The sequence below is a fragment of the Barbus barbus genome, assembly GCF_936440315.1.
Source record: "Barbus barbus genome assembly, chromosome: 1".
NCBI lineage: Eukaryota > Metazoa > Chordata > Actinopteri > Cypriniformes > Cyprinidae > Barbus > Barbus barbus.
This window is the reverse complement of record NC_136729.1, coordinates 25,116,914-25,140,820: the sequence shown is the minus strand read 5'-3', so window position 1 is coordinate 25,140,820 and position 23,907 is coordinate 25,116,914. Positions and strand designations below refer to the sequence as shown.

The 23,907-nt window shown below is 40.8% G+C and overlaps 2 protein-coding genes across 2 annotated transcripts in view; one reads left to right on the top strand and one right to left on the bottom strand.

The window, feature by feature from the left end:
• LOC306870129 (nucleolar MIF4G domain-containing protein 1-like) overlaps positions 1-18,266 on the top strand; it is a gene marked incomplete at its 5' end in the record, with an annotated part of 32,076 nt that extends 13,810 nt beyond the window's left edge. The window contains 11 exons of the mRNA XM_079417211.1: positions 9,055-9,167; positions 9,300-9,437; positions 14,516-14,573; positions 14,709-15,035; positions 15,222-15,332; positions 15,653-15,848; positions 16,068-16,164; positions 16,607-16,739; positions 17,130-17,261; positions 17,436-17,545; positions 17,869-18,266. Of these exons, the coding sequence (XP_079273337.1) occupies positions 9,055-9,167; positions 9,300-9,437; positions 14,516-14,573; positions 14,709-15,035; positions 15,222-15,332; positions 15,653-15,848; positions 16,068-16,164; positions 16,607-16,739; positions 17,130-17,261; positions 17,436-17,545; positions 17,869-18,043 (1,590 nt within the window). The 3' untranslated portion in view covers positions 18,044-18,266. The remainder of the gene's footprint in view (positions 1-9,054; positions 9,168-9,299; positions 9,438-14,515; positions 14,574-14,708; positions 15,036-15,221; positions 15,333-15,652; positions 15,849-16,067; positions 16,165-16,606; positions 16,740-17,129; positions 17,262-17,435; positions 17,546-17,868) is intronic.
• Positions 18,267-21,349: 3,083 nt separating this feature from the next.
• Positions 21,350-23,543, bottom strand: LOC306865480 (motor neuron and pancreas homeobox protein 1-like; the record flags this gene model as incomplete). The annotated part of the gene is made up of 3 exons (XM_079410098.1): positions 21,350-21,631; positions 21,815-21,975; positions 23,045-23,543. The coding sequence occupies 3 exons, from the start codon at positions 23,541-23,543 to the stop codon at positions 21,350-21,352; spliced, it is 942 nt and encodes a 313-aa protein (XP_079266224.1).
• Positions 23,544-23,907: the final 364 nt, after the last annotated feature.

Genomic DNA, 23,907 nt, shown 5'->3' with positions numbered 1-23,907 from the left:
CATAAGTGACTTTCAAAAACATTAAAAATAGTAATGTGTTCAAACTTTGTTACTAAGTAAAAATATACTAATTTAAAATGAAATGTTGTATAAATAAAAAGGTTAGGAATCACATTTGTTTCAAGTGCTTTTTATTGGGGGTGGGGGGCCTCCAACATGAATTTTGCCTAGGGCCTCCTAATGTAGGTGAGTTTGATCAGGGTTGGAGCTAAACTCTGCAGCAGATTGGACCTCCAGGGTAAGATTTGAGGAACCCTGGTCTAAATTATACAGCACTTAACGTTAACTACTCATTTGAACTCTTGCATAAAATCAATGCCAAATTTGCAATTGTATTGGTTTTCAGGGGGAAAAATTAACTCTCGTGTTGCTTAACTAGGCATCATATGTTATACATAAAAAAAACCTGTCTTTTTACCGCAGTATGTTTCATGTTTGTGCAGTTATGTTAATTTGTTTTGATTTCTCAACAATATTCTCTCCTACCGGCTGCGCGAGCCTCACCTGGCGCGTTGTTTTAGGCTACTTTCAGTAGATTTTCTCTGTATTAGAGCTGTTTTGAACTTACTGTTTGAATGCATTCGTATACTGGATCCTTGACTGAAACGTTAACAGGAGATCATCAGTTTAAGAAATTTCTGATCGTTAAAACCTTCTTTTCATTTTAAGATATTGTTTTCGTTATAATGTACTGATTAAAATTAGTCAATAATTAATTATTATTTTACCACTCTGCGGACCTCTCGCGCATGAACAGGCAGCATTTCTGTCTCTGTCGGCGTTCTCTCGGGAGCGGGTGCGGGGGGCGGGCGCAACCATATTTCAAAGCAAACCGTGGCGCCACGGTCCTGACCGTCTTTACTAGGCGTTTTTAGAGCATATTAGCATTTATTCAAATGCGACTGGATTAGCTATTCATGTGGTGGACTGTCATGATTTTGGTTAATGCAGGAGTCAGGACACTATACTGAATGTTGCGCATCAGAAGGGATTTAGAAGTGGGTATACGCAAAGCCAACTGATAAAGAAGTGGGTATACGCCGTATACCTGCGTATACCCTCCACTACACCACTGAGTACAATCGCTGCACCAGTAACCTCAGTTCTTTCATCCCATGAAGATGATTGTAGCTCATTACCTAACCCCAAGCAGATTGTGAGCTATAGAGATCATTCTGTTTTGCCCCGACGACCAGAGGAGAATGCTGAGGAGTCGCAGAGAGAGCATGTGCTGGTAGATTTCCTGGGTAAGATGCTCAGTGAGCTGCAAGTGATGAGAGACCACATACAGACGGAACTGCCAGCCAAACGGGAAGTCACACAGTCAGTTCAGCCTCCTCAAGTTCAAGTTGAGCTTTATTGTCATTCCGCTACATGTGGGGACATACAGTGGAACGAAATGTCGTGTCTCGCAGGACCACGGTGCTACATAGATACAGTCATACAACAATGAAGTAAAAAAACACTATAAACCTATACACTACTAACAGATTTAACTATAAGTATACTATATATAAGTATTTACCCTATACAAACTAAAAGAATAAAGGATAAAAAATACAACTATACGAATGCTTCACATAAATATTACCCTATACAAACTAAAAAATACAAACTATACGAATGCTTCACAAATACTGTACATGTGCAAAGAGAGACATTTGAGTCAGCAGCTGGTTGGTGAACAGTGCAGGATGATTTGTAGTAAATGAGCATGTAAACATACATATATTGCTGAGTCTTTTGTGCACACGCAGCAGTGTGTGTAAGTGTCCATAGTGCACATAGTGTAAAGTGTAAGTGTCCATAGTGCACATAGTGTAAAGTGTAAGTGTCCATAGTGCACATAGAGGAGAGTGTCCATAGTGTAAAGAAAAATAAGAATAAAATAAATAAAAAAATAATTAAAGTTCCATACAGTTTTTCTTTGGTGTGGTAAGGTTTGGGGTGGGGGGAGGTCCATGTTCAGGAGGTAGGGGTTTGCATGGGGTTTCAGAGGGGGGCGGGGTGGTTTGAGTTCAGGGCTCTCACAGCCTGGGGGAAAATGCTGTTGAGCAGTCTGGCGGAGCGGGCTCTGATGCTCCGGTATCGTCTTCCTGATGGTAGGAGCTGGAAGAGACTGTGGGAGGGATGGGTGGAGTCCTTCACGATGCTGTTGGTTTTGCTGGAGCATCGTGTAAGGAAGATGTCCAGGATGGAGGGGAGAGGGGCACCGATGATCTTTGCAGCTGTGTTCACTGTCCGCTGGAGGGTCTTGCGGTCAGCAGCACTGCAGTTCCCGTACCAGACAGTGATGCAGCTGGTCAGCACACTCTCAATGGTGCCTCTGTAGAATGTGGTGAGGATGGGTGGAGGGAGACTTGCTCTTTTCAGCCGGCGGAGAAAGTGTAGGCGCTGTTGTGCCTTTTTGGAGAGTGGCATGGTGTTGGTGGTCCAGGTGAGATCCTCTGTGATGTGCACCCCCAGGAATTTAGTGCTGCTGACTCTCTCCACAGTCGAGCTGTCGATGGTCAGTGGGGGGTGGTCAACGGAGTTTCTCCTGAAGTCCATCACAACCTCCTTTGTCTTCTCCACATTGAGGGACAGATTGTTTGTGCCACACCATTCAGCCAGCTGTGCCACTTCCTCTCTGTAGCGCGTTTCATCGTTGAAGCGCACTACTCCTAATTATCCTGATTCCATTCCTGCTAACTATCTCGATGACTCTGTCCGACCAACTACCCGCCGATTAGCGCCGCCACCTACCGACTACAGTAACTATACTCATGATCCAAGCTGGTATCCGGAGCAGAAGTTTGAGCCTGTTAGAGCTGCCCACCTGCCTCCCCTTCATGAAAGCGATGAGCGAAGGAGACCTGGGTATCAGACGCCTAGGCACAGAGCTTCTACCTTACATCCAGGTGAGAGAGAGAGCACTTATCGCGGACCTACTCCAACCATTCCAGACTTCACCACAGGGGACCCTAGTGAGTTTACCAGACTAAAGATTGCTCTTGAGAACCTTCTACCTCCTGATGCTACTGAGCTCTTCCGCTATCAGATCTTGATGGATCATTTGAGATTAGATGAAGCTCGTCTAGTAGCTGACTCCTATCTTAACTCACCTTTCCCTTAGAGGGATACTATGGCAGCTCTGACTGAGCGGTTTGGACAACCGTACAAGCTAGCCCTCAGAAGGATAGCGAAAGTGATGGATGCGCCTGACATTCGACGAGGTGACACAACAGGCTTTGACAAGTTCGCCTTGCAAATCAGATCCTTGGTTGGTATGCTGGAGACTTTGGGCCATGAAGGTCAGGCTGAATTGAGGTGTGGTTCGCATGTGGAGAGGCTGCTAAGCAAACTTCCTCCTGAAATGAGGTCGGAGTTCAGAAGACATATGTTTCGTCGTCCCGGTGCGGTGTATAACCTCCTGGACTTCTCAGAATGGTTACAATATGAGGCCTGGTGTCAGAGCATTGAGAGTCAGATATCAGACCGCAAACGGAGGGTAGAGCAGAAGACAGTCTGGGGTAGAGCCGGGAACCCTGCTGGCCGTTCCACTACTGTACTCCATGGATCAGACGAGGGCCCTGCTAAACCACCATCTGGACCAGCTCCGATCCCATTAACCAGTTCAGGGGTCCTCAAAGTACAGGCCAAATCTTTCTGTCCGTATTGTGACAAGACCGATCATTACCTCAGTCAATGCCCTACTTTCAAGACCTTCAATAAACAGCAAATCACAGATTGGATTCAAACGAATCACCGCTGCTGGCGTTGTGGGCGTGCACACCAAGCAGCCAAGTGTACCCTCAAGAAGCCATGTAGTATCTGTAAAGGCCGGCATTTGTAGATCCTTCATGAAGTCAACTCCAAACCTAGGGATGGGTATCGTTAAGGTTTTAACGGTATTACTACTCTTATCGATACTGCTTATCGATCCGGAACTTTAACGGTATTCTTATCGGTACTTTTTGTTTTACTTTGTTTCTTTGTTCATATTCTTACAGTATCTTATCTTATGTATATAAAACACTAAAAATGCCTGCACTTCATCAATTTGTAAATGCACCAGTGTGCAGGTATTTTTAGTGTTGTATATACATAAGATAAGATACTGTAAGAATATGAACAAAGAAACAAAGTAAAACAAACTGACAAATACAATAAAACAAACACACAAACGAAATGAAATAAACAGTGCTTTCATTTTTCCATGAAGGTCTACTAATATTAATGTTCAGGTAAGTAATAGTTACAAAAGTAATCAAATGTAAATGAGCACTGCATAGTTTTCACTGTATGTACTGATAGATTTATGTTTATTAAAGCTATAACGTTGTTCAGATTAAGAGCTGTGGGTGATTTTCTCTTTGCATTTTGTTCTTTGATTAACATTGATGGCTCAAGCTCCAGTCTGACACTTTAAGACAATATACTGACACTCATCGGATTTTCTCCCAACTGTTCTCGTCCACTTAAAACATAAAAGTGAAGACTCTCATAACCGGCCATTTTGACACATTGTGTGTGTATTTTTTGGCATATTTGTGTGTGTTATTTCGACGCGCCCGAAGCTCAAAGTGTACTTTGCTTGTTCGTTTTGGAGCACGCTGCCACGCAGGCACACGCGCGCACACACATTTCAGCCTGGGGAACAGCAGATTGTACTTTCAACGTTTTACTATCAAATATGTCCTGCAATGTAGCAACAGTACAGACGGCATTTTATAACAATCACTGATTGAGCTGATTCAGATGTTAAGTTTTGGTTCGGAGGAACGAATCCGTGCCGCTATGAAGGGAAGGGAGTTGTGAAGAAATCCGGCTATAATCCTTGGAAGCCAAAATCGAAAAAAAAAAAATACTTAGCTTAATATAACAGCCATAGGAAAGTGTGAGCAGATGTTTGAATAGTTGGTTCTCTCTTCTATCATAATTAAACAGGACTTTCATGTTGCGTGTGTTGAAGCTCCTCCGCGTGAGCGCGATCTGGCTTCTGAATTGCGCATAGCAAAAATGCATCATAGACAAATGTTTGAACATTATTGCACATAAAAACAGCTGGCGACATTATATATATATATATATATATATATGGAGAGAGAGAGAGAGAGAGAGCAACAATAAATGTATGTGTGTTTTCTTAACTTCTCCAATACCGACAGAAGTACCGATAACGTCAGAGCTTATCGATACTCCGGTCTTTCATAATTTAGCCCCGAGACCGATTTAATGCCGAGTTTCGGTACCCATCCCTATCCAAACCCGTGACTGAAGGTTCTTGTCTGGTTAATTCAGCGACCGAGACTCAGTATTTAGATAGACCTATGGGATGTAGGAAAGTTCTCCTAAAGGTTGTTAGAATTCTGCTTCGTCACGGAGACAAAACCCTGGATACCTATGCCGTCCTTGATTGTTGGTTCGGAGAGGACAATTCTCCTTTCCCCTGCAGCAACTAAACTCGGAATCGATGGTCCTGAAGAAAGCCTAGCTCTGCGGACTATCCGGCAGGATGTACAAACTGTGACTGGAGCCTCAGTCTCCTTCCAGATTTCTCCAGTGACTCAACCACAGAAGCTATACGGAATTTCGTCTGCCTTCACCGCTGAACGCCTCGGACTTGCAGAGCATTCCTACTCTTTGAGTATCCTGGAGAAGTATCAGCACCTGAAGAACCTACCCCTACAGGATTTCGAGGGAGTACGCCCACTGCTGCTAATCGGAGCTGACAATACTCACCTCATTACCCCTATATCACCTGTTCATCTAGGCCCTGCTGGAGGACCTGCAGCTATTCAGACAAGGCTCGGATGGACATTGCAGGGACCTGTAAGACTCTTGAAAGATCAGTTATCAAGACAACAGTGTCTCTTCTTGTCCCTTACCCCCTCCGAACTACAGTTGAAGAGGGATGTCGAAAGGCTTTGGCAGATCGATGTCTTGCCATACCGCTGTGAGAAGCAAGCTACCCGATCCAAGGAGGATCGAGAGGCTATCAGTCTCTTGGAGGCCAAGACTACGCGGGTCGACGTCAACGGAATCTTCCGCTACGCAACACCGTTATTGCGCAGGAGGGATTTTCCCTTCTTTTGTGCTCCAAAGGAAGCAGTCATGCCTAATCTCAGAGGAATGGAGCGTCAGCTCGCTCGGACACCAGCGAAGGCAGAGGTGTATAGGTCTGAGATAAAGAAGCTGGAGTTGACTGGTGCTACCGTTAAACTGCGAGAGGAGGGACAGGGACCTGCAGGAGAGAACTGGTATATTCCACACCATTTGATCACTCACAACGGTAAAAACCGCCTAGTGTTCAACTGTTCCTTTGAATACGAGGGGCTGAGCCTTAATGACTTCTTGCTACCTGGTCCAGTTTTAAGCCCCTCTCTCCTGGGCATCCTCCTGCGGTTCAGGGAGCATTGTGTAGCCATAAGTGGAGATATACGGGGGATGTTTCATCAGGTCCTACTACTACCTGAGGACAGACCACTGTTACGTTTCCTATGGCGTGACCTGCGACGAAATGAGCCACCAGATACCTATGAGTGGCGATTCCTTCACTTCGGGACTACATCCAGCCCCTGCTGTGCAACCTTCGCCCTCCAGCGACACGTGGCTCAGCACAGTACTCCTGAAGAGGATGTGAGATTCTCAGTCGATAAATGCTTCTATGTGGACAACTGTCTACAAATTTTACCTTCTGCAGGAGAAGCACGTCAGCTAGTGGATAAGTTACGGGCCCTCTTATCCTCTGGTGGTTTCGACATCCGCCAATGGGCCAGTAATGTCGTGGAAGTTGTCAGTCACCTACCTCCTGAAGCCAGGTCCACTAAGCTGGAGTTGTGGGTCTCTCAAGATAAAGCTGACCCCAGAGAGTCAACCTTGGGCCTGAGCTGGCACTGTGAGTCAGACCAGCTAGGGTTCAAACAAAGACCTATCACATACAATGCGGAGCATTTACCGGGTGATGGCGAGTCAGTACGATCCCCTTGGAGTCATCCTTCCATATACCACCCGAGCCAAGGTGATCGTGCAGCAGCTTTGGGCCACCCACCGGGACTGGGATGATCCACAACTCCCTGGTGAGCTCCGGCAAGCATGGATAACCTGGGAGGAGGAGCTTAAATATCTTCCCCAAGTAACGCTCCCCAGATGCTATAACCCCTCATACATGGATCAGCCTGACATAGGACGGGAAATCCACATCTTCAGTGACGCCTCTGAGAAGGCATATGGGGCTGTGGCTTACCTGCTTTCAGAAGGTCACCAAGGGGAACCCCACCTTGCCTTTCTTCTAGCGCGATCCAGAGTGGCCCCGCAAAAGCAACAGTCAATACCGAGGCTTGAGCTCTGCGCCGCTCTGATAGGTGCACAGTTGGCAAAGCAGCTTGCAAATGAGCTCACTTTAAATTTGAACAAAATCACCTTTTGGACTGACTCCACCATTGTGCTGCACTGGCTCCATTCCGAGTCCTGCCGATACAAGGTCTTTGTAGGCACCCGGGTAGCGGAGATTCAGGAGTTGACCAACCAGGCAAAATGGCGTTACATAAATTCGGAAAGAAACCCTGCCGACGATCTGACTCGTGGCAAGCACCTGCAAGATCTTATTGCCCCCAACAGATGGCTTCAGGGTCCAGAGTTCCTACTACAACCTCAGGAGAAGTGGCCCTCTCATCCCACCTCACGCATTTCTGAGACTGAAGACACCACTGAACTTAAAGGAGGAACATTCTGTGGGATAACTATCACCATGCCAGTGATTCCCGATGGAAAGAAATACAGTAGCTGGAAAGATTTGGTGGAGGCAGTCGCACAGGAACTGATGGGGCGGCCAGATGGTTCCTTACCTCAAGTGGTGTTCCCAGAGTCTGAACTCCTCACAAAGCGGAGATGGAGGCACTCCCAGGTATTAGCCGACAGATTCTGGACTGCGTTCATAAGGCAATACCTACCAACAATGCAGACAAGAGGCAAGTGGCAAAGATCCTCACCTGACATTGAACCTGGCACTGTCGCCATGTTAGTTGACCCACAACTACCTCGGTCCTTGTGGCAGATTGGAAGAGTAACAAAAGTCTACCCGGGAGCAGATGGACATGTCAGAACAGTGGAGATCCAGATAAAGGACAAGACGTATACCCGGCCTATTGCTCGGCTGATTGTGCTTCCTGAAATCCCTGAGGAGGATGAGCTCCCTGGAAGTAAAGACAAACAACAGGAAACCTGAATCACTTTCCCACGGAGCAAATTTACAACTAAATTTGGGGGCGGCAGTGTTGGAAAGGCGGGGCTTAGTGCACCTGTCAATCATCGCCAGGACGCAGCAGAATAGAGCGAGAGCGAGAGAAATAATCTCCTTTTGTGTGTTATTGTGTGCGTCGGTGACTAATTGTGAGTATCTGCTCAGCTCTAGGGACTGTTCTAGTTTATTCTAATAATCATATCTGAGACATTTTGGTATTTGTCCACTGTTCGCGATTGAACGTGTGAAATGAATGTAAGGCTATGCTAGCGCATTCAGCGCACGCACGAGTTGTGTTTACAAATACGCTATCACTATTAGTATTATCCGGTTTCATGCTGCTACATTGGTAATTATTACGGTGAAGTTTATATAAGAGTACTTAATTGTTCTGACTTGTGAGGTTTATTGCAAGTATTTGGGCACTGTCAGTTTAACGTGCCAATTATGTTTGCATAAAAGAGCACAACGCAAGATTGTGTGTATATTACCACTGAAAGTCGATACTGTATATTGTATTTACACACTACTACCTTCTATACATTAATGTGATTTGCTTTGATACAGAAGTCAAATATTGTTATGCTGATTATTTCTATATTTCTGTTTTATTGTAGAACCACACCATACACACATCCACATACACCCCCCAAATCCATCTTCAGTGTTCAATAAACTCCTTTGATTGAAGTTAACCGCTTGATCCACTCCTGTGTTCTAATCGACACACTAAGAGGAAGGCTAGAGAAATCAGAACCACCTTAGAATACAATCCTAGATCAGCTCCAAAACACTAATATTTGTGTTTTGTTTTTGTTTTCTTTTTATAGAATCCTGCCACAGCAGGCAAGTATGTTCCCCCTCACTTACGAGAAGCCGTGGACCGCAAACGCAAAGCCGAGCTGGAGAAACTGAAGCGCACTGTGAAAGGTCTGATAAACAGGTAAGGTACCATGGAAGGCATAGGCTACATAAATGCTCAATTTGAAGAAGCTTTGTTTTTAAAAATAAATACAGTCTTTGGCAAACCAAGTGAAATTCAGCCAGTTTGATGACCCTGTCCTCTGTTCGACAGGTTGAGTCAGCCCAACATGGCATCCATCAGCAGTCAGTTGGAAGAGCTGTACATGAGCACCAGCAGGAAGGACATGAACGAAACACTCACTGGCGTTCTGCTGGCTGCCTGCGTCACACCTGCTCTCATGCCTGAAAGGTTACCCTTTCAATAATGACTTCATTTAATAACTGACTCTTTGATAATCACTTTAGTATTAAATGCATATCGATTTGAGAAAATTAACTTGCTGATATTCTATTTTAACTTAATATTCTTCTTCTGAGCTGTAAGACCCTAGAGCATTCAAGCCACATCCACCAAATTAGGCTCAGACCTTCAAACCGTTGAGAACAAATTTTGCCCAGATCTGCATTCTGGACGATGGACACGTAAACACTAGTTGCTGAAAGTCAGAGCCAGTCTGCAGGGTTTGGCCAGTCTGAGTTTACAGGTTTCACAGAGTATTGTTTGTGATGGGCTCAGATTCAGATTTTTTACCTTCAGACTATGATTGCATCTAGTCAGACAACATCAAACATGTTTGATATTTTGAGCCAATTTTAGAATAGGTATTGTTTTTATTTGTTACGTATCTCCTAGCAACAAGCCACATGTTTTTGCATGAGTTTGTTGTGTTCTGAATGACTTGAAAGTTTGGTATTTTGTCATCTTAGTTTATTTAGTGTGTGATGCCCAGTTTTAAGCTACTTACTACTTCAAGCTATTTAAACTACTTTAAACATTCTAGATGGGCTTTCTTAAAAGGGTGGTTGATCATCTTTTTTCAAAGGCTTGATTGTGTTTATGGAGTGCAGTGTAACATGTTCATGCTTCGTTTTAAAAACATATTTTACCTTTATTCTGCACTGCTATTTCCATTCTCGTCAAAACGGTCTGTTGACTACCTGGTTCTATGAAGCCCCTCCCTCAGAAATATGAAAACATTTATGTAAACATTGAGATTAGTCATGACACAAACCAGGGGCCTGTTCCATAAAGCAAGTTTACCAAATAAGCCAGGCTTATTTCAGTAATTCTGACTTATTTTCACTTGATTTGGTTTCTGAAAGCAAAATTACCATAGCTCAAGCTCAGTCACTGTGGCAACTTATGCTGGCAAACTAACCTGGTCAGGAGCAGGCTAACTGTCAGGCTAAGCTGAGCTCCTCTAACACTGACCAATGGGAACGCATCGATATTACCACTGACTCTCTCACATACAGTCAGTTGAATTTATTATCGGTCCAAAAATAAAAGTATACAGAAAATACACCTTAAATAATCAAATAAATAAAAAATAGGCTACAACCAACTGTATTTAATGTATTGTGCCCAAAATGTAGGCGAATGACATTTTAACATAGTTGCTACTTGTGCATTCAGTTGATCAGCAGTTTCTAGCCATGCAGCCTTTCTCTCTGAATTTATGACAGCTGTACCTTTTATGGTTATTAGAACATTAAAACATTGCAATCTAAAATGGCTCTTTAAAGCATTAAAGCATAAAAACACAATCAAAAGTTAAAATCACTGAATTAAAAATGTAAATTTATAATAGAAATCAGAGTACATTTTAACTGATAAGAGGAACACACATTTAACTCATTTGAGCTAGTGATTAACAGTTGCTGCTATCATAAAAATACACTTATATGTAGTAAATTAAAATTCTATGTGTCACATTTAATGTCCAACAACAAATATTTTAGTAGAATGTATATTTTATTCAGAATTCTTGCGCTAGTATTCTATTCTGCTCTGTCTGTGTAGCGCGCATGCGCGCCGCAGCGCTCGTTCTCTCGCATAAGCCTCGCCCACTCCTGACAGCTAAGGCTACGTCCACACGAAGACGGGTTTGTCCGTATCCGAACTTTTTTTTTTGCCTCAAATTCCGTAAACGGAGTCGTCTCAGGAAATATCTGCGTCCACACGGAATCACTGAAACCGACTGAAAACGATGTAGTACACATGCCAGACCAATATGTGGCGCTGTAATTCTGCCACAGAGATACACAAGAAAACAGAGAAGAAGACTTGGACCATGTGCGTAAACCTTGCGCGCTGAATATAAACTAACACACAAAGCAGAAGATTTTGCTTTAATAAAACTAATGAGCTCAGTAGGTTCTGCAGCACGAACACAGGCACGTAGGCTTTGTCCAAATTCAGGGTCTGCATCCTTCGGAGTACTCATTTGAAGGATGTTACGTCACAGCGCCGCGACGAAGGCTGTCCAAATTCGTAGGATCCTTCAAATGCGGCCCACAAATACGTCCTCCTTTTCCCCGAATTGGAAGGATGGGTGTGGTGGATCCTTTCCCGTCCTACCTATCCCATAATTCTTTTCGGCAGAGCGTAATGGCGGACGAAGCGAGCGGTAGCGGAGTGGGAGAGGAGTTTCTCTGACAAAACAAGCTAAAGTTTATGCTTCGGCTCAATGAATTTGTAGGAGAAATTAGTAGAATACTTAAAAACAAATAAAAATAGGCTATAATGGCTTACCTGGATGTGACTGTCTTGTAGTCTGATATAAAAAACTCTCCGACAATGAGCAAAGAAAGTATTTAATTTAATTAATTGCTTTATTTCTTCCAAAAGAATTAAAATGAGGAGAATAACTCTTTGTCCATTTTCCCGCTTCTTGCTTGGCGCTGTCACGGTTGCTAGGCGACAGGATATGAGCAACGGGTAAGGGAGGGAACTGAAAGAAGGGTAGGCTGTCCAAATTCACAAACACCGACTTCCGGGTTTTGCGGACGTCGGAGGATCCCTCCTCCTTCAACCGGGTAGGAAGGATCCTAAGGAGGATGCAGACCCTGAATTTGGACACAGCCGTAGTCTGACATTGTTGTTGTCGCTGTTATGTGACGTAGCGGTGTCCGATTAGGGGCGAGACGTGGGCTGATGACGTCATCGTTTCAGAAAATATACGGATTCGCCGTCCACACGAAAACATGAAACCGGCGTTTTCAAATTTATCCACCCTGGGACCCGGTTTCAAAAATGATCGGTTTCACTCTTCGAAAACGCCGGTTTCGTGTGGACGAAACGCCTATACGGTAAAAAATTTATGCGTATACAGAGAAACCCGTCTTCGTGTGGACGGGGCCTAAATGGATATATTTGCATGGCTTTCTGACATTTACAGATGTAAAAAATATACCTGTGACGTATCAGTTATGCACTGAGGAAAACACAATGTTTCAAATGCGTTAAACAGCACAAATATTCGCTGTTTGCTATGGTGGATCGATTTGATCCATGATCGACATTAAGGGCTGCTTCAGAATAAGCGTGTATGTCACATTATCCCGACTCACTGAACCTGGATAGTAGGGGTGTGCGATACTGCACATTTTGGTATCGATCCGATACCAAGTAAATACAGGGCCAGTATCGCCGATACCGATTCCGATACTTGTCATGTAAAAAAACATAAATATAAATGACCAACAACAATTAAAAAAAATTAACAATATACTAATGTTGATATGACAAATATTATATTCACCTTAAAGCTACGTGGATATTATTTGCCTTTGTAAAAGGACTTTGCAGGCAGAGGAGCCCAGAACATGAAAGCAATAAACAGTTTCATGTTAAGTCTTTTCCTCCCAAAGAAAAGAGTTATAAAAATAATTAATGTGGCTTAATAAATTAAAAACGTAATATTAAAAGACAAAACTCAGTATACACCTTATTAATGTTTCAAACTAGATATACAAGTAAGCAGATGTGCCCAGAATATGAAAGCAACGCTCAAAGTTTTCACATTATGTATTGTCCTCCCATAAAAAAACATTATAAAGAAAAGTTTAACATAAGTGGCTTATTGAATGAAGACATTGATATGAAAAAGAACTATTAAACCATAACTCGTTAATTATTGAAAGGATTTTAGTATGTTATATATGTACTGTATTTTCTGTTTGTTTTATACATATACTGTAATATTTGTTTGTTATTATCGCAATAAAACAAAACTGTGATATGAAAAGGCCAAATTCGGTATAGTTTATAAAAATATATAGGCATGCATGTACAGGTAAGCAGATGAACCCAGAACATGAATGCAACACGCTGATTTTGATTTTCTCTAATTGCAATATAAAAACATTTAATATGGTGCAATTAATGAATGGAGGAAGACAGTGATAAAGACCAAATAAATAAATAAAAACTAAATTCGGTATACAGCTTGTTAATAAAATATAATATGTTGCAAGCAGCTGAGACCAGAATATATATGCAAACATGCTAAACAACATGTTAAGCATTTTACTCCCATAGAAAACCATTATAATGAAAATTTAAAGTGTCTTAATGCATTAAGAAATAATTTTAAAAAGCTAAACTCAGTCCACACCTTACAGTGATACTGTATAAAAAGGACAAATTCGGTATACAGGTATAATATGCACTATGTGAAGGATTTCCTTCCTCCCCTTTTAATTTCGTTTGTAGCTCGGAGTTCCGTTCCATTTCTCACTCTATCCGCTCACGCTCGGAGCCGCTGAGTCACGTGATGGCATGACAACCACAGCGTAGCAGGGGAGGAGCAGCAATGTTTGCATAAGAGATGTGAAAATAGCGGCATATGAACGCCGACATGTCCACACTTTGTTGTATGTATTAAGCAATGTTATAACGTGTATAGGAGAAAAAATTAACCTAAAGTATCGATCTTATCAGGTTAGTATCGATCCGATACCAATACCAACGTTGGTATCGATACTATCGATATTAGGATCGATACGCCCACCCCTACTGGATAGCATTAGTCAGATTGCGTGAACTTGAATTGTCCTTTATGAAACCGCTTTAGTCCCGATTAATTTGTTAGGTTATTTCAAGTCAGGTTTTGGACTTTAATCCCCGCTTTTCTTAGCGTCTTTTATGGAACAGCCCCCAGGTAAGGAGCTTGTTTTTTTGTAGTCCTTAAACAGCGTTTTGTTTTTTTGGCAAAACATATCTCACTTTGCATTGAACTTTGAGTGTCGTAACTATGCAGACGTTGTTTATGCTCCATCAGCAACATCACACATTAACTAAAGTTTAAAAAAAGTGAAATCCTAATCACCACCCCTTTAAGTCAACATCAAAGTTTGTTTTGACAACATTACTTTTTCCTGGCTCACTTAAATTCTCACTCAAGAAATTAAATATGACCTTAAAAACAACACACTAATAAATACTTGTAAATTATTATAATTAACACTCACTCTCTCTTCCAGGCTTTTAATGGAGCACATCCTTCTTGTCAGTGTCCTTCATTATAGTGTTGGCCTGGAGGTATCTAATATTTTACCTCACATTAAACTTGTCATCATGGCAATATGTTGCATTCAGTGGCATACTGTTATAAGAATCTCTGTCGTAGTGTGTATTTTTGTCTAATTTCTCACTTTCTCACTTGTTTTCCCTGAGGTTGGAGCTCATTTTCTGGAGATTGTAGTCCGTCAGTTTGATAAAACCTACAGTCAGCTTGATGCTACAGACAAAGAATGTGACAACTTGGTGTCCATAATTGCCCACATCTACAACTTCCATGTGGTCCATGCTCTCCTGGTGTTTGACATTCTGAAGAAGCTGGTGACACGTTTCAGCGCGAAGGATGTAGAACTGGTTTTGTTGATACTGAAGAATATTGGGTTTGCTCTGAGAAAGGATGATCCACTAGCTCTTAAGGAGCTGATATCTGAGGCTCAGCAGAAAGCCAACGCTGAGGGAGAGCGTTTTCAAGACCAAACAAGGGTAAGACACCTTTGTCATGTGAAGAAGCTGTCTTCTGGTGAATTATATTATTATGTTATATTTGCTTTTTATCATTTACTTATTAATCCAAAGCAAGTTACAAATGAGGACAACTGAGGTGAATCATAAATGAGGTCTGCAGCTGGTCTCAAGTGCAGACGTTTGTTCTGTTGGCTTGCTTGTCAGATTCGGTTTATGTTGGAGAATATGCTGGCACTGAAGAACAATGACATGAGGAAGATACCAGATTATGACCCTGAACCTCTGGAGAAGTTAAGGAAACTGCAGAGGACTTTGGTGAGAATTAATAATGTTAATTTGCATTACTTATGCTATTTACGCTGTTAAATTATAAGGTGGACTTGCAATGCAAAAATGCTTAGAGCAGTTAACTAGATCATATTAATCTGTATTATCAACACTAAGTAATAAGTAAAATGAATATTTGATATTTTTATGCTACATATACTTCTCGCCGTGTCCACTAGGGGTCAGACTAACGCCATAGTTCAGTGTAGTCTCATTGATCTGACTTTTGTACAGTATTTTTACAGGAAGGTGGAATGTGTTTGAAGACAGTTACCTTGTTTCTTATGCACTAAACATATTCTTAACAGATTCACAGCAGTGCCGGTGGAAGTGACAAGAAGTTGAGAGTCTCACTAGACAATCTTCTGGAAGCTGAGCGTGTTGGCCGTTGGTGGATTGTAGGATCTTCCTGGAGTGGAGCACCCATGATCGATGACCATGGAAACAAGACAACTACCCCATCCACCAAAGGGGAACAAGTAAGTGAAAAAAGAAAAAAAATGTGTTTTTTTTCATCAGTAATTTAAATGCTCAGATGAACAATTATTTTCAGCTGAGAAAAAGCAAAAAAAAAAATAGTTCTGTAGTTTCTGTTTAAGAAATCTCTCCATTTAGCCATGTTTTATGGACCTTTATGACAGTCAAGGTCCATTCAGAAATTGTCATTGAATTTTTTTTTTGTTTCTCTTTATGAATTTGCAGTAAAGTGCAAAGATGTTGGAGCTTGCACACAAACAATGAACACTGACATCAGGAGGAACATTTTCTGTGTGCTTATGTCAAGTGAAGACTATTTAGATGCCTTTGAGAAAATTTTAAGGTTTGTCAGCACAGTTTCTGTTTCTTATTCTCATTGATTTTCAGTGATAGTTGCCGTGTTGCCCTTTTGGGATTCTTAGCAGTTGACAAATTTGATTGTAAATGGTTTTGATTAGTGTCATGTAATGCCAGAATCAATCTGAAACTGACTTGTGTGAAAGAATTGTATAAAATGATTTGAAAAATTAACAGATTAACAGATCTGCCTTATTAGCAGGACAAAGTTTCTTTTAGCAAAACCAATATTTCAGATCTTCTGAAATGAAAGCATTGTAGTGTGATGATGCCAAATATTTTAGGTAAGGTTATTACGCAAAATGTTCTTTAATTTTCTTCTGTCTAACAGACGTGTATTTCTGTGTATTGCAAACATCATGTACTATGTTTGTGATATTTGTCATAAACCATTATTTACCCAGTTCAGTGGATTCATGTCTTCTCAGGTTAGGATTGAAAGACCAGCAAGAGCGGGAAATTGTTCATGTTCTGATGGACTGCTGCCTGCAAGAGAAAATGTTCAATAGATTCTATGCGGTTGTGGCAGAGAAATTTTGCTCGCATGACCGACGGTTCCAGGTAGAGTGGAACAGCAGTGCTTCTAGCTCTCACTGTGTGCTTGTGTCACTGGTTTCACTGCATTAGGAGTTGCTCTGTGTGTGTTTTGGATGTTTAACTTGTTAACACAAAACTGTTGTCCAGGCTAAGAACATTCAGATGTTTTTCAGTACTTTGGTCCAGTGGTTAAATTAGCTATATTTTATTATAAGATATTATGATTTAATATTACTTTGTAATCAGCTATAAGCTTTTTAATAAGCAAATCTGTGAATATTGATAATGTATATCAGTTAATTTACATCGAATACTGCAGCATTTAAACCCTAGTAGCTTATAGCTGTTTACTATTGGTGAATAATAATCCATTTAGTAAATGTTAACCCTCTCTGCTTTTCTTCTGGATTTTAGATGACTTTTCAGTTTAGTCTGTGGGACAAGTTCAAAGACCTGGCAAACCTTTCCAGTCGGTGCTTCAGTAACCTGGTCCAGCTGGTCACTCATCTTCTACACAGGAAGTGTCTCTCTCTTTCCATTCTTAAGGTAATATTTGATAAAGTCCACCCCTCTACAAGAAGCCATTCTATAATGCATTTGTGGTTTGTATGATATGTTGTAGTATATATGTGTAATGTTCTTCATCTTCTTTATGAATCGCTTACAGATGAGTTAATGAATGGCAGCTTAATTTTCTGCATGTTCTCTTCTTTTCATAAGGCTATTGAGTTTGGAGAGCTGGATAAGCCCAAAGTCAAATTCTTGAAGCAGGTTCTCTCAAAACTCCTTAAGGAAACCGAGCCAGAAGATCTTGTGAATATATTTGGCAGGTGAGTATTCTTAGTACTACAAAAATTAATAATAGTACATATTATGTATATATATAAATGCTCATAATGTTCAGTGGTTTGCGATTTTGCAAAAGTGTGAACGCTAATTCAAAATTAGTGTTGTTTCAGAGGCAAATTTCATAATGGCAATGAAAAAATAAAGAAATATTAGACTTTGTTAGTTATAACAAATATTACATTATTGAATTTGTCAAGAATTTGCAAGTTTTTAAAAAGACCAGGTGTGGGACACCTGAGGAAAAATTGCTTGTGTGTGGCCTGGTGTGTCAATATCTGCCTGTGTGTCTACCATTGTATGCCAGGATCTCTGGAATCCCCAAGCTGGGAATGCTTCGGGAAGGCTTGAAGCTTTTCATCAGTCACTTTCTGCTCCGGAACATCCAGACTGAAGAAACTGAGCAAGCCAAGGTACTCAAGGATAGAGCTGAGGTCGCCACCAAAGCCATGGAGGCCCGGGATGCCAAAATTAAGTTATAGAGCTCTTGCACACAGAAATATGTGTATAATGCATCAGACTCAAAAAGTGAGAATTACTACAGAGGACAGTATGCGAACCTGTATGCAGATCTTACGACACATGCAGATCACTGACATTTTACTGCATTTTTGTACTAATTCTGGCATTCTGTACAAAAATAAAACGTAAAATATGTAAAGTATATAAATAAATTTTAGTGTGTTTTAAAGAATTTCATACTACAAATGCTCAATGGTCAGTTTTTCTGCTCTATATTTTTATGGTAAGATGTCAACAGATTTCAGATTTGGAATTTGGATATCTGACATTTTGTACTTTTTATTCACTTAAAGACCTACTTATGAGAAAGAAAAATATAAGAGTGTTATGCTTAAATGTTTGGTTTTATTATAATGTGTCTTTTTTTAATGGCAAGTCAGAGTCGCTGTAATGAAAGGACAAACTAATCTTTCATTTGAAAAATATAAGAGCAGAAAATGCAAAAAAACAAAAAATCTATATTTGAGTATAGATACAAAATAGGAAATCACAATGACCTGCTTCATATTAATTCTTAGTGTTTTTTTGTAAGGCAGAAACATGTCTCAAGAAGAAAAAGAATAACATAATTCGTTCTTTTGCTGCTCATTAATTTCCCATGCACATATGTTCAGTGTCTGTTCTGGTAACAGATTCATCCTCTGACTTTTAGAATTGAGTATCTTACTCCATATAAACAATAAAAAGAAAAGAGCACAAGTATGCATTGCTCTAATCGTCATGAAATGTAGGTTGATTGCAGTCATCTGGAGCAACTGCACATGCAGCAGTGCTTCGGACATGAGTCACGTGACTGACTAGCATAACATAGCAGAGGGTTACCGTTACATTTGATGCCCTTTGTTAATTCATTAGCAACATCGGCATTACTGACATCAATCCACAGCATGGAGTGACCAGAGCATGAGCCACCATCATCTGGGGTCAGGCAGCGGAAACATCACCCTCGCAGCTCTACAACAAAAGAGCTAACTGTTTAATTAATTATATTTGATTAATTAAACTTTATTGCATCCTTTATTGCAAACTTTATAGCAACAGACTGTCACATTAGAACCTGTAATAATGACACAACAGTCTGGCTGTTTTTTTCTCACAGTTTCAAAGCTGGAAAAAGGAGGGTTACCTGCAAATGCCCCACTTTTCCACCCTTTGACAAAGACAACATTGTCACCATATGTGAAGAGAAGCGTATAATGGGGGTCCAGCCCACTAAGATAAACACAGGTGATTGTAAAGAGTGTGTGCTATTGTCTGTCTGTGTGAGACCAGAGGAAGGTTGATACTGACCCTAGTTTGAACTGGTAATAGGAAGCAAAGTAGTCTTCGAACTGATAAGACCACAGTTAAAATACTGTTTGTGAGGATATTGCATGTTCCTGTGCAAAGGCCATGGGACTTAGTGTTCGTTTTTTAAAAATTCACCATTGTTGGCTTGTTCTTTTACGTTTTCAAACTTTTCATGTGCAGGAATCTCAGCCAGAAGGTCAAACGAATCACTTACGGTGCCCCTATTGATAAATCTGTATTGTGTGGTTTATTATGCATTTATGAATTTTTGTTTTGTCTTGCCTTTCACTGTCTCATCCAGGCCTTCACATAAGTGTCCCACCCTGCTCACTTGTGTGTGATTTCTTTCCCGGATCGTTAGAGGATGATAGTAGCACTGATAAGGTTGAGTTCTTTGTACTTATGCAGCTGGGTAAACGTACAGGTATAGGGTAAATTAGGCATTAGTTAAATCAGTAACTAATGTTTCCTAATTTGACTACTACCTGTTTAAGGCCAGATTAATTCTGGAATTAAATCATTGTTTATTGTTGCCCAACATTATTGATGCTTTTGTTTATATTTATCATAACATTAATCATATTATATATTATGAACCCATTTCAACATTTGAACAGTATCTTGTTACTTTACCCCTCTAGGAAATTCCTGTTTCTATGTAAAATGCTACCCCACTAGTCTTTTAGAACCCAAGAGTAAAGTGAAGGTTAATACATTAGCCATGGTTTTTAGTTTCTGCATGCTTCACTGGTAAATTCTGTTTTAGAGTAATAAAAGGGGAGGTTTTTTTGTAGAGAATTAATTCACCAAAATCCACATCTTATGTTAAATGTGTTCGGACTATATAAAAATGATTATTTTCCACTGAGAATATGACTAAAGTGGCTTAGTAAATGAAAAACAAGGAACATTTCAGATCACATTCAGTGTCCCAGTAGATAGTTGTCATGGCCCTGGACTGATAGGAGTGGATAGTGATTATATTTAAATGTCCTCTAATTGATTCGAAGAAGCTCCTTGGCAAAGACCAGATGGATCTCTGGGTTTATTACCCAATAAAGCATGTCGTTATTAATAAAGGAGGAAATGCACTTATGCGAAATAGACCTCAATTAGATTGCAGAAAAGACCATTAAAATAGTCTCGCTGTAGAGTAATCCAGCATACTCTCCTTTCTTTATCATTTTCGTTTCATGTCCTTCTCAAGTACAAGTTTCTCTGGTTTAGCTAATACCAAAGGCTCATTTTCATCATTACTCTGTGAACATGACAGAAACAGACTTCCGACTAGATATAACATGAAGTGTCTAAAATCAGCGAAAAGGTCATCTAATTTCACCTCACTTAAAGTCTTAACATAAACATAAAAGACACCTAAAATAGCTTCTGTGATGTGCTCTGATGATGGATGGGCTTCGTCTCGAAGGTTCATTATGGGCTGCCCATTGCTGCAGTGGTGAGAAATGTTTCTCCATATTCGAGTATGCATGGATATGAGAGCGCTATAAACAGCCCGAAATTCGAAAAAATTAATTTTATTCACAGAGTGTAACTGATAAACCTAAACAATAATTTACATGCATTTTAAAAGCGATTTCGTTATAAATACATTGTATAAAAATAAACAGATCACATATGGTTCTGGGTGTAGCCTAGCCTATATGAAGCAACGCCAGATTTGTTTTCATCCCACTTGACTTCAGAAACTAACACAGTGGTTATCGAATAGGAACATTTTGATGATGCGAATAATTAGCCTACTGATAGGCCTACTAATCTATTTTGCTTGATGTAATGCATTTTTACCACATGCTCTGCAGCCATAACATCAGGCTTCACCTTCAGAAGCATCAGTCAGTGTTTGTAAGTAGCCTATACAAACAGCTCATGTGGGCGTCCATCTCAGCATTTCCATCATGACTGCAAGATGATAACACATGCAAATCACACATAAGTGTCTTTTTGGAAACGAAGTCTCATGGTTGTGGACTGATATCACTGGCATTGGCTCGTTCATCATCGGAGGAACAATCAGATGAATTCAGCATGTAATTATCTCCTTCTTCGTCATCACTGTCCCTAAAGTCCCGTATTCTGTTACTTTTCACTGAATCTGCCTTCTGGTAGTCCTTCTCCAGTCCGTCCATTTTGTCCTGGTTTCCTTTACCCTTCTGCTTCTCGGCCTCCTGAGCGGCTTGTTCTTTAGCCTTTTTACTGCGCTTCCATTTCATGCGTCTGTTCTGAAACCAGATTTTCACCTGGAAATATGAACATGACGTGTGTCTCATTTATAATAATTCCGAGTAATCGAATATTATTTGACCTTACTGATTTTATTAAAAATATTTTATTCGTATTATTATTATTATTATTATTATGTATTATAGAGTTTCAACAACTTAATATAGACATTTTTAAATGTTAAAAAGCCGATGGTTTACCTGTGTCTCTGTTAGCATTAACGATGTGGCCACTTCAAACCGTTTTGGTCTCGATAGATATTTATTCAGCTTAAACTGGTGCTCAAGTTCAAGGAGCTGCTGGCTTGTGAACGCGGTTCTTGGTCTTCTGCACTTCCCGAGTAAGTTTGACTGCGCCTGGCCTGCAGAACAAAAAACGCAGCGTTGATATTCATCATAAATAGTCTAAATTATAAAGTTATTTTTTTAGGACTGAATGTTAACAATATACAAATAAAGGTTCCAAAATAAATAAAAATTATAGTTGGAACCAAAATGCGTTTTTACATTCTACAAAGATTTTTTTATTCTCCATTTCTACAAATATTCTCCCTTTTCTCCAAAACTACAAACTGATGCTTAAATAACCCAGGCTAATTTAATCATTAGGCTATTTATCAAGCATTTTCTAAATCTCCAAAGCACCATCACAAAAGCAGAAAACTTTAGTGTTATTTGATGAATGTAGCTTACAGAACGGAGAGTGGCACGGACAGCGGAATTGTTGATCTTGTTTAGTAGCCTATTGCGTTACAATATATGCACTGTACGCACAATGTAACGCACACTGTGTAAATGGCACGGCAAGAAATAATAAAAGCTCTCGTTCTAAAAAAAACTCAAAAGCAATTCCCAATCACACCTAGCCTCAATGTGCCACGGCATTGTCAGAACATCTGCTAACATTTCCATCCTATCTGATTAGTTTGGGAAAATCTGCAGACGAGCAGCGGAACAGAGAGTCAGTGTCTGCAGTGTACACAGTTGGCAGGCTGTGGTTTTCACACTCATCCGCCACTTTCCCTCTGTCCATTATCTGTCCATTTTAGCCCCTCTTTGAAAGACAGTGCTCGTTCAGTCTCGTTCAAAGAACAGCTTTACTGACCCTGCACGCGCTTGTTATATCTGGCTACTCTGATCCGTTGCTCTGAACACATTTGATTTGATTTGATTAGATTATTTTTGTATTAATAAAACAGTATAGTAGTAGCCTATAGGCTACATGTTGAAAATAAACAGCGTTATTCTGCAATATAAGTCTCAAAAATGCTCATGATTAAAGAATGCATTATAATCTAAATAATCAGTTGATTATAACAGGGCAGCATGGCTACAAAAATGAGAATGAATAAACTTAATTTTGACAATAATAATAATAAGCCTAATAACAATGTACTTTATTTAGCCACGTGCATTTCAAATGTAACTCACCATTGAAATCTGCCATTTTAGGCAGCATCATTCCCGCAGTGGAGACCCTCAGCCAGTGATCGAGCTGGAAGGAGCTGGCGGTGAGTTTGAGGGGGTCACTGGGATGATGATGGTGCAAGCCGTGCGGATATGAGTAGGACAGAGCCGGGTGCTGGCCCAGCGCTGCTGCTGCTGAATAAGTGTACATTGGATGGCCGTAGAGAGCCTGAGGGGGGATCCCAGAGCTGTTCTGAGGGTGTAGTCCGAGCATGCCTGAATGAGGAGAGTTCAAGAAACCCGGTTTGGGAATCAAGCCGCTAGACGATATCCTGGGGGGCGACGGAGTCTCGGTTCGAAGAGCTTCGGAGTTCGTGTTCAGCTCCGACGCCTGGACACTTTCGGAGGAGGATGATATTGAAGAGGTGGGCAGGGAGGTGACCAGCGCCAGCGGCGAGGTCTGCACTTTTGGTGGATCGACGGCCAGAAGCGCGTCGATGCGAAAGTTTTTGGATTTCTCCATCTTGCCCACCCCACAAACAGATTAACGCGTAGTTCGTTTTAAAAGACTGTCACGAGTGTCACTGTTCCTCTCCTTAAAGTTATGATCTTGGCCAAGGTGTGCAAACCACAAGTCCACTTGTCAACAGCTGCTGGAGAGGGTGTGGATTGGCCACTCGCGTCATCCTCGTGGAAATCCGATTGGACAGTGATTTCAGAGTTCATTGCGCTTAGCTACAACTTCTATAGTCCTCAAAAAATAAAGATTTGTATCGTTCGTGGAAGATAAGTGTGTGTGAAAAACAGATAAAAGTAAAAAAATAAAATAAATGTTACAATGTAGTTAACTCTCAACACACACACACACACACACACACACTAGGCAG